This window comes from Megalopta genalis, chromosome 8 (genome assembly GCF_051020955.1).
Source record: "Megalopta genalis isolate 19385.01 chromosome 8, iyMegGena1_principal, whole genome shotgun sequence".
In the NCBI taxonomy this organism is placed as follows: domain Eukaryota; kingdom Metazoa; phylum Arthropoda; class Insecta; order Hymenoptera; family Halictidae; genus Megalopta; species Megalopta genalis.
The window spans coordinates 13,055,021-13,071,384 of record NC_135020.1 but is presented as its reverse complement, the minus strand read 5'-3'; the positions used below and the strand labels follow the sequence as shown (position 1 = coordinate 13,071,384).

Sequence of the window (16,364 nt, the reverse complement as noted above, 5' to 3'; positions counted from 1 at the left end):
CATTTCGGAGGCCACGTGCCACAATTCGACGGTCACGTAGCTAGTACCTAGCACGTACCTTCTGGCTTCGCGGTTTTTCTTGCCTAACTCACACCCAAACAAATAATTTTGTATTGTCTTCCGGGTCTTCGCGTCGCATGTCGCATCACACGCTTGACCGACTCCGACGTATAGCATCGATGTAGCAATAAATTACATAGGCGTAGAACTAGCACAGGGAAATTCACAGCAACCCGAAATTTGGTATTTCCTGGAGAAATTACTGTATCCACCATTTCCCAATTCGCCAATGGAACTATGTATGTACTTCCGCATCGGACTCGGTATTTAGAAACTAAAAAATTACGTCCTCCTCGTCCTTCTTTGACTCAAAATGCTATAATTCCTGTTATTTAAAAAAGAAATATCGGGGAATATAGTACGCATACATTTGGAATAAAACCAATTACGTGATATGTCTAGAATTTAACAACGAAGTGACGAACACATTATTGAAGTAAACGGCACACGATTTTCCCACGAGATCGGCAGTTATTGATTTTCCTATCTTTACTAATTTTTATTTTAAACGATAATTCGAATCGTGCGATCGAAGAATAATGTAATTACATTTTTCATAAATAAAGCCTCCCACGCAATGATCTTGCTCTTGATTTTCGTTTGATTTCATACCAGAGAACTTTCCTGATCCCATTGGTATCGTGAATCACGAATCATTCTGTAACATATAACTGATTTAATTGACCGCGGTCATGTAGTAGTAAAATTGCGCAATAGTAATTTGCGCTCGAGCACAGATTACAATTATTGATACCTAATCGAACGTTTCAATTGTAATCGATGACCACTAATTACGTAGAACATTGTCGACACACGTTCGAATACTTGCAGTGTGTTCGAATGTTCAATTAACTATACGATGAATTAATTATTAATCGCTTTGAATATCTCACTTATTTTTTTATAATAAGGGAATATGTTAAAGGATAACATTATTTGATTCGTAGAGGCAAATATTAGAAGTACAAAATCTTCTTAAGATCATCTTTATCAATTACATATATTTGTCAAATTTTTAATATTTGAAATAAAGATGCAAGATTTTACATATTTTGTCGACGCTTACTTCATTTGTTACTGCAAATTAGACGAGCATTGACTACGTTTTTATATATATATTTTTTTATGAGAAAGAGAAAACAGAAACATATGAAAAATAAAGAGAAATTATTTGTAGAGATTTAATTGTAGAGATATTAACCCGTTGACGTACAATGACGAGTTCGGGGCGTCGTTCATTTCATGTTCCACTGTAGACTTTAGCGAGTCTGACGCCGTATATGTATATGTATTATTATTATATATTATTATGCAGTATATGTATTATTAGCTTGCTCGGTTGCGTCATTCGTGCGTCAATTCTGCTTTGTTTACAATGTTCAAGACGCCCCACCCTCGCATCTTCTCGACGGTATCAATAACAAAGTTGCATCCACAAATCAGCAATGCAAATTTCAAAATAAAACATTCTCTTTCTCAGCTTGCACATAACTGTTCGATTGAACTAAATTAAATAATATTATAATTTCGTTTTATTTGTATGTCAAGGGGTAAAAACACATCAAATTCATCATTACAAACATGGTAATAATTATGAGTTTTATATATTATATAAAATTATATATTATATATTATATATTATATATTATATATTATATAAAATTATATATTATATATTATGTATTATATATTATATATTATATATTATATATTATATATTATATATTATATATTATATATTATATATTATATATTATATATTATATATTATATATTATATATTATATATTATATATTATATATTATATATTATATATTATATTATATAATTATTTAATTTATTTGTGCTTTTATTTATACAAATATCAGAAAACTGATCATTTTCACAATGTACATTGCTTTGAAAAATTAATTAGGATCCCCGAACTGCAAAAATTATGATTTTCTTAATTTCTGAAATTTAAGAGCTATACATATGCAGACTTTTATGATTGACTGCAGTAGTCTCGCGAAATTCTCTCATATTGTACAATTGAGGCTTTAAATTTCAATCATGCAACAACAAATTTTTATATATCATTTTTTTTTATTTTATCATCTTTGGCGAAAAATCGTTCTAGTACCTTCAATCTTATTTCTACGAGATGAATTTTGTTCGACGAAAGAAATTTATGAAAATACGGCAGAAAAGAAGGAAATATTAGCGTTGTGTTAATTTTAAGAAATTGTGAGAGACTTTCACGGACTTACCGTGCACAATTCGGAGCATTATGTTAATAAGAATTATACGTTCGTTTCTCCTGTGTAAGTTATTCGACAAATCATTATTGCTTCCGCATATTAATTACCTATTTTACCACGTGAAATTCTTTAAACGATTTGTGAACTCGAAGAAAGAAATAAAAGAAGATAATGAAAGCTATTTGTACCTGTTAAATGGATTTTATCACCATACTTTCACAATTGTTACTTTTATTGTTATTTTTTTTAGTATATTTTTCGATACTAGATGTTTAAATACAATCAACATTATTCAAAGATTTGCTGGAAATGTATTATTTACAGGAGTAAGAATGGTTAATTATGAACATTTTTTTGTTTTGTTGCTAAATCCTCTTGATATATAATTTTAGTATTGTGACCATAAACATGAAAAAAAACGCAATATCTTACAAAGTGGAGGATAACCAGTTCCAATGCAAAATTTCTAGGTGCGGCTGAAAGCGTAGCCCAATTAGAACCTTTCAAGAATCTCAAACAAATTGCTCGAGCAGTAATTGAGTCATGCGGGTGCCCTATTTCGAAAACATTGTTCCGAGAAAATCGCTCTTGAAGTTTCAAAACAATTTATTTACATGATAACGTTGGAAATTTTTAATCTAACCGAAGTTCGCCTACTTCGTTAAAAGTGCTTCCTAACTTTAAATCAACAACCCTCGCTCCGTTTAGGGGTTGGGACCGTAATCGACGGGTGCAAATTTATATATAGAACTCTTTCTAGGAACTATATCGATCGTTCACTGCAAATTTTGAGCGTAATTTAAAAAATTCATGAACGAAAGGAACCATCAATTAGCAAAATAAATGTTCGAACAAATTGATAGCCTGAATATATATGTATATATAAAGATTATATTTTTATAATTATAATATAATGTATATTATATATAGGTTATATATTTATAATTATAATATATTTATATAAATTATATTAATATAATTTGTACACAGAATTGGACAATTTTTGAGAAGGGAGGTACGATTATAAATAATATTACAACTAGTTTTTATAATTATAATATAATATATATTACATACGTATATTGTGTTATAGGTTATATATACATATATATATATATGTATATATATTATCTACCCCATTACGTCACAGTTTAATAATAAATAAAATAGTTTCTAAAACCGACCACCTCTGCACTTATTATTTTTGTTATAGAATTCTTTTTGTGCTATTTATGTAATTTACAAGAATCTTGATTGCCTATAAAATGATCGCCTATCGCAACGATCCTTGAGGTGTACACCAACTTTATAACAATATCTGATTACAAAAGCGATATTAAACGTTTAAATGAAAAAGAAGTTTAACAAGGCGAACAAACATTCAGCAGACAGCTAGTCTGGAACTCGCCTTGCTACGAGTACATTGTCTCGGTCCTGCAATTTTTTCTTACAGAAAGGAGAGGAGAGGAGACTGTGTGGTCTCTGTGGACAGTATCCCAATATCGCATTTTTTCTTTTACCATCCCCGGCTCTCTGGAAAAAGGCGACGCCGAGGTCTCTACGGACGCCTCTGCATTGCTTCTCGTTTTTTTGGTCTACGGGAGTCCCCCTTTTTCGATTAACTTCTGTCTCCGTTTGCGGTTGTCAGAAACTGCTTCGAGACATAGTCCACCTCCTGAAAGACTTATTGGACCCATTGTTCACGCGAGAGCATTAACTTTCTAGCACTGGCATTGCGGATGAATATCGTCAGGATATTAATGTTTTATAGATTTGTTCATTATTTAGACCGGATTTCATACGGGAATCTAAGAACGCAGTCGTTATGTATTGGGTTGTCCGGAAGGTTCGTGCCGAATTTACATAGCCCAAGCTTCACAATATGATCGTGGATGGTTGATTTTGATTTGTTTAGCATTCCCGCCAATTGACGTAATGTTGAGCGTGGGTTATTCTCGATTTCTGTTCTAATCATATCTTCGTCTGCGGTGGACGGCCTACCTGGGCGTTCTTGATCTTCAAGGTCGAAATACGAAACTACGGTAAGAAAAAAAGATCAAATTTTTTCCTTTTACAGGATTTTCCAATAGTAACTATCGCATACTTCGTCGAGAAGAAAACATACTTGCCCTTGAAAAATTATACGCGATCTATTATTTATGTTCATATTCGACGACAGCTCTCGTCGCGAATCAAATAATTAATAGAATCTAATCTTTTCGCAGAAATTGTTAACAATTTCATTCCACTTAGAACAGATACAGTAGGATCCGTTTCTGTTACAATTTCTCGCGCGTATACGAAACTACGGTAAGAAAAAAAGATCAATAATAATAATAAAAATAATAATAATAATAATAATAATAATAATAATAATAACAACAATTAAAACGGAAATTGAATCAAATAGGTCAATGAAATCGTAACGATATCTCCTAGACGAATAATAACTATTTAAATTGTAATTAAGCACATCGTAAATAAATCATTATTAGACAAAACACGTTATTGCTCATAAATTTAATGGGGCTTCCATATAAATTTTGGGTTACAAATCCGTTGGTTGGAACAGAGAGATAACGATCGGCGTTGCAGGTGATAACAGAATCAAAATGGGCGAGCCAAAAATATGACACGATAATCGAATTCAAGGTCGAAATTTCCAGCTTTAAATTTCCAGCATTCTCGCTATAAACAGCGCATATCTTATTTGCCGCTTGTGTGGCATTTTTGCCCTTTCGGAAAAAGAAAAGCATTAAATGCCTATAATGCACTTTATTTGCCACCGTATTCTAAGGCGTACGAAACTGATAAAACTTAACGAATCGTAAACAAACTTTTCTCCAAATATGGCTGAAGTTATCTCTTTTAGAATATATGTACACATGTCATTTGTTTTCAATCATTGTGATATATTCAGTATTATCTTCGTTGGTCAACTTTTTTGGAATGTTAATCACCTGTTGCCATTGTCGCGTCACCTTTACGTTACATAATGGGGTATCAAATTCGAAGGGGTCTAGGCGAAATTTATTTGAACATTATTTTAATGTTAAAGTCGAGCTCGTAGTGTAGGAGATCGTTCAATTCGTTATTGTTGCGTGATGCGAGAAATTAATTGGCACGCAACGATACTTCTTAAATAACCCTTTGCACTCGACCGGCGACTCCGAGGTGACGCTAAAAATTGCTGTACCATTTTTTAGAAAAATTTACACATTATCAAAGTTATGCATTCGATAAATCGTTAAGAAATAGAAATCTTCTGTAAGCAAACAGGTGAAATTTCCAATGCATCAAATAAGAACAGCCATACCGAATGGAAATACTGTAGCTTGAAACAAATACTTTCATTTTGGAGTTGAAATAGCGTCGACTGCAAAAGGATAATATAGTATTTTTATAATCTTTTTTATAGATAATATAGTCTTTTCTACAGTTTTTCGACAAAACATATCTTTCGACTTTTTCGTGGAGAGACGATCTGTCTCGAGATTCTGATACATCCTACTCTCTTATTACATCTCCTTTTACAAACAATTTATATTTTCACAGATTTCCAGAACAACGTGGATGTAAACGCAGACAGACCAGCTTAGTGTACATCTAACCAAGTAGTGATGAAATGCGTAAATTACAACCGATAAGGAAATTACAACCATTGCCCGAATTTGGGTAATGAAACCGTTAGCTTTGATCTCTTCGAATTAGCTCGCGCGATCAAATTGCATCATTTAAGTTTCCGCGATCATAGTTACATTCGTATTTGGAGCTATTCGCGATACCGATGCGAGACGAAATGTTGGATAGCGAACGGTAAGAATCGCTCGTCTCAAGATACGATATAAATGTGATTAACGACTTATTAAAGTGTAATTAATAAACCCGAGAAGGTGACTCGATTTATAACAGCGAAACGCGGTTGAAGATAATAATTCTCTGATTTCGCTTTAAAATATGGAATGGAAATCAGGACTCGAAAAAATTGTGATATGGATACGGAGGGTCTGCTAACAATGGTCACGTTCTTGAGGCGGCCGTAATTATTCATGGCTTACTGAATCCACAGTCGACCGAGTCGTTGAGAAGAATAAACGGAATTATCGTGCATTAAAGAGACAGAGCATAAAACTAGAGCATACCGAAGAGCTTAATATATTTCTTCCAGCTTTGCATCGCATTAAAAAAGATGTGCGTGCAAATCACTGTTAGACATCTTGGTATTACATTGCATCTAATTGAACAGCCTTTTTAATTAAAGCTCTTCGTTAGGTTCTCGACTGTAAAATCATGGCTTCGAAGCGATGTGCGGTGAACTGTGTTTCTATAAAATAGGCGATGGTACGCAGTTCGCGAGAAGTTTTGTATCGTAAAGCAAGTTCAAATTAGCACTTCTGCTCGACTGAGATACACACTGACTTATCTCTGATTTATTAAATAAATAGTAAGTCTAAATAGTAAGTCGATAATCTCTCGGAACAATGCATCAGTCGATTTCTTTCACAAAATTGTCTCGAGCACGTTGCTGAAGAGAACCTCCTCTTTCAAAGTTTATTCTTTTGAAAATTATTAATTTGTAAATTATGTAATCGTCTTAGTATAGCCTGGAATAGAAGGTAAGTAACGCTAATTGAAATGTAGAAATAAATTTTGAGATTTTTCTGGCAAAACAGTCGAAAAGATGTTTTTGAAACAGAACAATTTACGAACCGTATAAAAAGTGGAAGGGAACATGGTCCTAAATGAATTCCTAGCTAAAACTATCGCGTGCAGTATATTTCACTGTCGACTATATGTTATTACATAAAATTTAATTTATTATACAGACTTATTTTATTATTTATAGCTTATTTTATTTATTATTAAATAAAATCACGTATTTGTGATTTTTTTATCTAAAATCGCCACGGTCAGTACACAGGACTCTGTTGACATATTCGACTAGAATTGTATGAAAAGTTGCACAAACTCCTCTTATGCATATTTATTTTTTTTCTTTGCGGCAGTTAACAGCTATGCTGCATGTGAATATTATTTCAGACGCCCAAACATCGTTCGTTTATATTACAGAGGTGTAACATTTTGCGGTGACCCGCGACCTTACATTCAAAGTAAATGCGGTCACTGACCTAATTCAATCGCGCATGGTCTCTCGCGCATAATCGTTAGATCATAGTCCGTATCGAACATCCTCGAAACAATAGCACATTTTCGAAATCGCTTTATCGAATTTTTCGATCGATTATTACGATCTATTGGCATTAGAATAAATTCCCGTGGAATAAAATTATTCAGATTTATTCGATACTCGTCAAATAAAGATACCTTTTTATTCTCGTATCGTTATTCAAATAATTTCTGTAAATAAAAATTAATTAAACGCCAATACAAACTGAATATATATGTTTTCTATGATAAATAATAATATTGTATATAATAAAATAATGTCTCCATCACTATTCGAGAGATAGTGCAGCAGAGACTCCTTTATCCGAACATTAATTTTTAAATTATTCTGGTATTCAAACGTTCAATAGATCGATAGACAACGTTATTATTATATTATCTGATCATTGTATTCTCTAGACATATATTATCGCCTAGTAGAGAACTTGAATGAAATTTTAAGATAATTAAATATCACAAAAATAAACCTTCAGATAAGAGAGTCTACTGTATTACAGAATGAAAGATACATACAAATTTCTAAAAAGAATGCTATCGCTGTGCTATCTGCAAGAAAAAAATGTATAAAATTATTCTTACATGCCATCTCTAATTATATAATTATTAGAAATAATAGCTCAACTGTTCATAAATATTATTTCTACCATTTAAATGTTCGCGCCGTATATAATCATATAATATTAATTAAATATAAATAAAAATTAAATATTAAATTAATTAAATTAAATTAATTATTTAAATTTATTTATATAATTAAATATTATATTTATAATAATATAATATTTATATTTATATTATATTGATATTATTATTTATTAATTAAATATTAATTAAATCATATAATATTAATATCATCATATAACATTCAGCACTCGTAGCAGAAATGAAATATACGTACAAGATATTCGCTGCTTGCTAACGTGCCTAAAGTGAACTGTCGGTAACGCTGAGCGCGACACAAAATGGTAAAGAGGCTATAGAGCGCCCGAAAGCTAAAACAGAAAGTCCATAAGATGTAGTGATCACAGACGAGGCAAACACTATCTCGGACGGAGACAACTACGGTAGAAGAATAGTCGACAACAAAATCCTGCACAAAGATGAACAAACTTTAAAGTCGATTTTCTCGAAAATGGAATCACAGATAAAAAATAGTTATATCAATTTTACTTCTTATTTTGTCACGTAAAATCACCCCGTGCTTGGTTATACTACCCACCCTATATATCTGGAGGCAGCATTTACTGACATCTACTACTGTGGAGCATAAAACCCATAAAACCACTTCGTAGAAGGAGACAGTTTCAAATTCAGTATAACCTGCCTCACTCTAATCCAGGATCGAACAGAGAAGTCTCAGGACCCTGTACCTATATGCAATTTTTATTTATGAATCTACCACATTTTAATTTGTCCTTCTAGTATTTAATTCTTGAATTTAAATTAAATGCACAATCAATGTCGGAGCAAAATATTGCTGTCCTCTACGTTCTCAAATTATAGATATCCGTTGTTTTTTTAAATATTTTAGTGCAACGCTGACACTTTCATGTCTGAGCAGCTTTAACATTCATTATATGCAATCTATTGCTACGTCGATGCTAAGACTCGACGGAATAGGTCAAGCGTGTAATGCGGCATGCAACGCGGCTCCTTTGACTCGAATTCCTGGAAGGCAACACAAAATGGTCTGTTCGGGGAGCTACAAGGTATATGACCAATCTCCGTCGAATCGTGGTGTGTGATCACCAAATTGTGGAAAAAAATTAGAAATAAAAAAGTTAAATCATCGTTTTTATTTTAGCATTATTATTATTCATATTAATGTACACCGGCATGCTGGCCGCTTCCTTTTCTTTACCGATTGTTCCAGGTTTCGTTCGCGAATTCTCTTTCGCCAAAGTTTTGAGACTTGTTATTTGTTTTTTCCACCGACATAATTTAACCTGCATGCATTTGTTTTTTCTACGAAGAGTTATAATTTCGTCCTTTGCACGCCTTAACATATCTTTCATGTTTGCAAAACTTTTTGGTGAATAATGTGTAGATTTAAGGCTTCTAAATCCAAGTTTGCCAGAGTTTTGTAAAATGGTACCACTGGTATACCACTGGTTTGTCTGTTCAAACAAAAACTATTAATAAAAATATATTTGATAAAAGTAAAACACTACAAATAGTATAAATAATATTATACCTTTCTTCATGAACATATTCATTGTTCTCCAAATGTTCTTCAATCTTTATATTGAATTCACCTTCTGTGTTGGATATATTTAACTGGTCTACTTGTGATTGTCTGGAAAAATAAATAGCTTCGTGCTAATGAACTCCAATATTGCAAACAAAAAAACATTGCACTTAAATTTACTTTAAAATAAAACACTACAAATAGTATAAATAATATTATACCTTTCTTCATGAACATATTCATTGCTCTCTAAATGTTCTTCAATCTTTATATTGAATTCACCTTCTGCATTGGATATATTTAACTGGTCTACTTTTGATTGTCTGGAAACATAAATAGCTTCGTGCTAATGAACTCCAATATTGCGAACAAAAAAACATTACACTTAAATTTACTTTGGTATTTCATTTTCTGCATAGACATCTATTATTTCATCCTTGAATTCATATTTTCTTCATCATTTTCTCCTATGGGTTGTATGTCATCGTAACTGAAAAAGTATGCAACATTATATGTTACAAATAAATAATGTATTATAATTAATAGTGCATTTGTGAATTAAATTCTTGTTGCTTTATACTTCGTGTAATACTTACAGTTCATCGTCTTCAAGATCATGAGATATTGTTGGAATAGATCCTTTTCTAATTTTTCTGTATTTATTTAATCCACTATAATAAAAAACATTCCTTTTCAAAGTGTAAGCTACATACACAAGAGAGAGAGAGAGAGAGAGAGAGAGAGAGAGAGAGAGAGAGAGAGAGAGAGAGAGAGAGAGAGAGAGAGAGAGTGTGTACCATTTACATTCAATATTAAAAGTATTTGTTAATATTTGTATCCATTTCTCTCTTGTTTTTTGTTCTGCAGGAATTCTGTAGAAATAAAGGAGAAGAACAAGAAATTAGTCAACAACTAATACAAGAAACGTAACCTACCTTCAGAAAATATTTTAATACTCACCGATAAAAACTTAAATTTGAACATTCTGGACTATCTTTTTCTAATTTACAAATCGGTATGCAGCACTTAGCTGGCATTTTTTTATCTCTTTTATTCCAAAAAACGCACTAAAATGATAGGGATGTTTACAAATGCTAAGGGAGATGGAAAAATCGTGCAAAATCTGAGGTACAATTACCTCTCTTAGCTTTTGTAAGCATCCTCACCGCATCCAATCCGAAGTGAATCTCGTCTTAGCATTGAATCGTCAGCCAATCAGAGCTAAGAAAATTTCTATATGGACCCTCACTAACAGATCAAGCTGCAGCCTAAAATTGCGCAGGAGTAGGACCTATTACTCTAAATATTTTTCTACTAAGCCGACATAACCTTGTACATGCTGCATCCTTGCTGTAAGCTCGGTAGTGCTCGGGAAAATACGTACGGCGCGTATATTTGAATGATGCAAATAATGGTGATTAATAGCCACGTCAAGTGTATTGTTACAGAATCCACCTTTACGTACTGACTTCAAATTAATTTATGCTTTTTGAGCTTTATTTATAAGCATCTTACTGTTCATTATACACGCAACACACTATAATTATTATTATAAATTCTTTGTAACACTATATCACACTGCATTCCATTTCAAAAGTCCTAAAATAGCCTTGACATAACCTCTCGTAAAAGTCCCTAGGCGTCTCAAAAAAGTTTTTCGGATATTTCTCGTAAAGGATAAGTGAGCAATTAGAACTAATTGATGAGCAATTATAGGCAAGTAAAGAGCAATTTTTTGAGCCATGTTTCATTAATATTGATTAATATGGTGTGCCAGCTTCGCACGGGTATTATTTTTTATATTATATATTCCATTGAATATCACGGTACAAGAGAGAACTCCCATTTTGATCGATCAACCTCAAATCGGGTGAATATGTACATTTAGACTCAAATCATGATTTCATGTAAAAGAAAATATGAAAACCTTTTAGGTTGTAGGTTTTTCAAGTATCTTGAATGATAGAACGAAAGGTGAAAATCGAAATAAAAGTAAAGTCTGCGTATGAAAATAAGCCGACCCTGTCTGTGGTAGAAATCGTTCACATTCAATTGGTAAGCTTCGACGATGGAACGGGGTGCCAGAGAAACCGTGACAGTCCTGGTTTTCTGGAAATCGTCAGCGGTCCGAGGCCGGGGCCATTAAACGCATTATATGTATCTTGCAATTTGATCCTGCAGCGCTCGGTTCGCCGATCGGAGAGTAATTTACGCGAATTCCTGGATATCCGGGTCTCTGCAGGTGGGCCTCCTGGGTTTCTTCCCACGTCTGATGCCTTCGGTGTCGCAGCAATTGCTGCACCATTTCGTTGTCAGCAGAGCATTCGGGGTCTGTCGGACCGAACACTTGAAAAAGACAGTTCACGTTAATATTGTCACACTAATTTTAGCTACGCACGTAAGAACCGTTGCAGCGCTTTGTTTATGTCCGTCTTGCAAGGTACTCCATAGGCAATCTTTATTTTTAGTAGAACACTATGAAAGAACACCCAATTTCTGCACACTGTCAACCACTATCTTTTTTTTTCTAAGACTAAGTTTTTATTTACTCAGCTTGTGATCTATGGATATTATCAAGACTGCACATAGAGTTTGATGTGTTAATTGTAGACCTTGTCGCAATTGTACTTGTAGAACGTAAATGTACGTGAGCTTGTAAAAGGTAATGCAGGGCATAATGCCAGTTAAAACAAAATCCCGTGTCCCTGAAAATATGGGTATCACAGGTGGACTGGTAGATGCCAGGGACAAACAGGTGTTAAAGGAAGCTGTAGATGCTGTTGTTAATAGTTTTGCAAAACATACACAAGGCTACGGAAGAGGTACGTTTAAAATTCTTCCACTGAAAAGGCTACTTATACTTCTACAAGCTACATATTTCAATTACTTTTACAGTTAATGTAGTAGAGGCTCTGCAAGAGTTTTGGCAAATGAAACAGAGTAGAGGAACAGAGCTTAGAAACGGAGCATTAGTTATATACGAATCTGTACCTGGTACCAGCCCGCCTTACGTCTGTTATGTAACTCTTCCTGGTGGTTCTTGTTTTGGTAGTTTCCAAAATTGTCCGACTAAAGCAGAAGCTCGTAGATCGGCAGCAAAAATTGCTTTAATGAATTCTGTTTTCAATGAACATCCTGCAAGAAAGATAACGGACGACTTTATAGAAAAGGCTGTTGCAGAAGCAAGAGCTAGCTTTGCGAAGCCGTCTGCAACATCCAACGGAGTTGGCAATCAGGCACAAGTATGTCATTCGCTTATTGAAGTATACAAGTACAGCATTCACATTACTTTTGTTTGTAGGGAAGCGGAGATGAGAAGGAGGATCCAAACACTGGAATTGGTGCATTTCGTTTTATGCTAGAATGTAATCGTGGAAGAACGATGTTAGAATTTCAAGAATTAATGACTGTCTTTCAATTGCTTCACTGGAATGGATCATTAAAGGCTATGAGGGAAAGACAATGTAGCAGACAAGAAGTAGTCGCTCATTATAGTCACCGAGCGTTGGATGACGATATGCGTAGTCAAATGGCGTTAGATTGGGTAGCAAGAGAGCATGAAAGTGGTGGTGGTGTTGTTGCTATGGAATTGGCATTAGCTGAGAGAGAACTCGAGACAGCGCGTTTAGCTGGAAGGGAACTTAGATTTCCTAAAGAGAAAAAGGACATACTGATGCTTGCACATGCTCAAGTATGCCCTCAGTAATTTTAATTGAAAAATTATGCGATTCACAAAACATATACGAGACTGGTCTTTCAACAGCTGGTATTAGGGAAATATATGTTTTTTACTGACATGTAATGTCGCTATACTGTGAAGTGCTTTATCGTTGTCTAGCATCAAGACACGTAAACAATTCCGTCCTTTTTATGAAGTATTTTTTGGTGATAATAGACTGTTATTGGGATAATGAAATATGACGTATTTTTAAGAATATTTTAAGCGAATAACTGCCAATCTTCAAATCAAAATTACTCATAATTTGTACATACATACATTTTTGATACAAATTCTCGTCTTCCATTACTACTTTATGCAGTCTTTCTCATAATCATAGCATCACATACAAACGCTTGGTGATATATTGTGCTTGCCAGAGAAATAGTATCAAAGTGATTTGAGTATTTTGTTATAGTAACATAAACTCATGTGGTTGTTGCATATAAGTCACCATTCCATATTTTATATGTGCATAATGTTCACAAAATGTGGGCACAATGGCTGTACTGTAGTGCAGTTACATATACATATGATATAGATTGTAATTGTTTTAAAAATATTTTATTACTATCTTTAAATATTGATAAATATATGTTTTAATAAAATTTCGTAATTTTAAATAAGACTCTTTTTCTCAATCCTAACATTAAGCTTGTGTAGTAGCTTCAAGAGTTTTTGTTTCTGCCAAATTTGTTGCTTGAACTTCTTCTTCCTGCATAGGATGTGCTAATATCTTGTCAATTATTCCAAATTCTTTTGCTTGAGCAGGACCCATAAAATTATCCCTTTCCATAGAACTTTCTGCAAATAATATCATACTAAGTAAATTTATCTAAAGAAATTCTCACAATATTTTATCTACCTATCTTCTCCAACTCCATTCCTGTATGCTTGACATATAAATTGTTTATTTGCTTTTTAAGTTTCAGAATTTCTAGGGCCTGTATTTGTATGTCTGTAGCTTGACCAGATACTCCTCCTGAAGGCTGATGTATCATAATTCTTGCATTAGGTAAGGAATGACGCATGCCTTTTGCTCCTGAAGCCAGCAATAAACTTGCCATGGAACATGCTTGCCCTACACACCATGTTGCAACAGGAGGAAGAACATATTGCATGGTATCATATATACCAAGACCAGCTGTTACGCTGCCTCCAGGTGAATTAATGTACATATGAATTGGGTTTTTACTACTTTCCGATTGAAGAAACAGTAGTTGAGCTATTACAACAGAAGACACAGCATCTGTGATCTACAAAATAAAACAATGTTATAAATTCTATAGTGACAGTAACTATAATTATTTTATAAATGTTATAAATATTGTAAAAGAACATATTAATATATACCGGTCCCATTAGGCAAATAATCCGTTCTTTTAAGAGACGAGAGTAAATATCGTATGCTCGTTCACCTCTTCCGCTTTGTTCTACTACGACTGGTACAAAATTTAAATATCGACTACTGACCCTTTGAGCAGGAACCTATAAGATTTAAAGCATTTTGCAGTGAAAAAATGTCAAGACAAATAATTTGTATATGATAATAAGAAGCGATTCATAAAAAATGTATAAACAAATTATATTTATTTTAAATTATACTCACAGAAATTTGTAGTAAACTATTTATCCTTCTTAATAACATTCTGACACTTTATTGATTACAAATTGTATAAATCTCGTATCAATGCAATACGATCTTCGTCCTAATAAATTAGTAAACAAATGTGTCAGAAATACTTTGTTGAAGAAATGAAAAATAAAATATAACCTAAATACAACGAATCAATTATTACGTTGTTAATGAAATAATATCAATAAAAACACATTTCGACAACACGTCAATGATAACGATTGTAATCGTTAAATTGAAAAGTGTAGCACAGTTTAATCTTCACTTTAATATATTCGATGCTTTATAGGTTAATGTTTTATCGTTTTTAATTCCTTTTTGTTTATTTATAAAGTGCTTAAAGTCGATTTGTTTTTTATATAAAACTTTTCATTTAGTTAAATCGAAATACTCTTAATGAAGAACATACATTGGTACGTTCTTATTTCAAGCACGACGTAAATGATGGATTTATTTATAAAACACGTTATATTTATTTAAGTAGAACAATTAGTTTGAAACTTGTGTTTGATTAATTTCAAAATACATACTCGACATGTGCTACAACAAAATGCACCTCAAAAAGTAGTTTCTTAGGCACCTAGATAACATGTACACATGTGATCGGAGCTTTAATCAGCTTTAATGTTTCGTGGATCATAAGAAATATTTTTCATCATAGATATACATAGTTAAAAATTAATATAATTGGCAGTCTGTATCATATATATTTCATGTATTTAATATATGTTTGAAAAATCAAGTGCTGATAACAATGATTGGTGAGTGAAATTGTATTTTAATTATATCTAGATTAACGTAACCTTACATTTGTCAAATCTAAACAACAGTTTGAACGAATTAAAATGATAAAATATTTGAGTGTATTTCTAATAACCTTACATGAACCTTTTCAGGTAGAATGAGTGCACTTTCATTGCTCAGAAAAATACATCAAAGTATGGGTTCTATTGGACCACAGGTTCTTTCAGCAGACCCAACCATTGCAACTCGTACAATGCATTATATGAATGTTAAACAAAGCACTAGCATTTTAACAAACATATTTAGTAATAAAATTAATTCAGGAAGTTTGCTTCTGCCGTTTGTACCTATATATAATATTACCTGTGGCTTAAAGATGAAAACGATTTTACATAGAAGGTGTAGACAATGTCATGAAGTGTGGAAGAATGATAGAAAATATATAATATGTAAAAAACACCCACGACATAATCAAGTAGAAAGAAAGCCGCTGCCCCATAATCTTTGGAAGCTATCGTCTGTCTCGCAGAAACCAAAACGTGACTGGTAGGGCAACGATACATAAACTAGCTGTTTGTATTACATATAAA

General features: G+C 32.9%; 3 protein-coding genes across 10 annotated transcripts; 1 reads left to right on the top strand and 2 right to left on the bottom strand.

Annotated features, from left to right (window-relative positions):
• Window positions 1-9,265: 9,265 nt before the first annotated feature.
• On the bottom strand, window positions 9,266-10,660 carry LOC117217550 (uncharacterized). The gene is made up of 5 exons (XM_076524277.1): window positions 10,637-10,660; window positions 10,072-10,112; window positions 9,898-9,999; window positions 9,683-9,784; window positions 9,266-9,605 (listed from the first exon to the last, which is right to left on the bottom strand). The coding sequence occupies exons 1-5, from the start codon at window positions 10,658-10,660 to the stop codon at window positions 9,500-9,502; spliced, it is 375 nt and encodes a 124-aa protein (XP_076380392.1). The 3' UTR covers window positions 9,266-9,499.
• Window positions 10,661-11,476: 816 nt separating this feature from the next.
• lft (Limb expression 1 family member lowfat) lies at window positions 11,477-14,020 on the top strand. Of its 6 annotated transcripts, XM_033465224.2 has the most exons (5): window positions 11,477-11,731; window positions 11,858-11,918; window positions 12,403-12,498; window positions 12,572-12,918; window positions 12,978-14,020. In XM_033465224.2, exons 1-5 carry the CDS (start codon window positions 11,636-11,638, stop codon window positions 13,380-13,382), a joined length of 1,005 nt encoding a protein of 334 aa, XP_033321115.2. In that variant the 5' UTR covers window positions 11,477-11,635; the 3' UTR covers window positions 13,383-14,020. The 6 variants fall into 6 exon arrangements, with proteins under 6 accessions (XP_033321115.2, XP_033321114.2, XP_076380184.1 ...); XM_033465223.2 differs by having other exon boundaries at window positions 11,477-11,918; XM_076524069.1 differs by lacking the exon at window positions 11,477-11,731 and having other exon boundaries at window positions 11,789-11,918; window positions 12,311-12,498.
• ClpP (Caseinolytic protease proteolytic subunit) lies at window positions 13,943-16,073 on the bottom strand. Of its 3 annotated transcripts, none has more exons than XM_033465231.2 (5): window positions 15,913-16,073; window positions 15,004-15,103; window positions 14,748-14,882; window positions 14,260-14,650; window positions 13,943-14,198 (listed from the first exon to the last, which is right to left on the bottom strand). In XM_033465231.2, the coding sequence occupies exons 2-5, from the start codon at window positions 15,040-15,042 to the stop codon at window positions 14,044-14,046; spliced, it is 720 nt and encodes a 239-aa protein (XP_033321122.1). In that variant the 5' UTR covers window positions 15,043-15,103; window positions 15,913-16,073; the 3' UTR covers window positions 13,943-14,043. The 3 variants fall into 3 exon arrangements, with proteins under 3 accessions (XP_033321122.1, XP_076380185.1, XP_033321121.1); XM_076524070.1 differs by lacking the exon at window positions 15,913-16,073 and adding an exon at window positions 15,561-15,807 and having other exon boundaries at window positions 15,004-15,168; XM_033465230.2 differs by lacking the exon at window positions 15,913-16,073 and adding an exon at window positions 15,561-15,807.
• Between the last annotated feature and the right edge of the window lie 291 nt (window positions 16,074-16,364).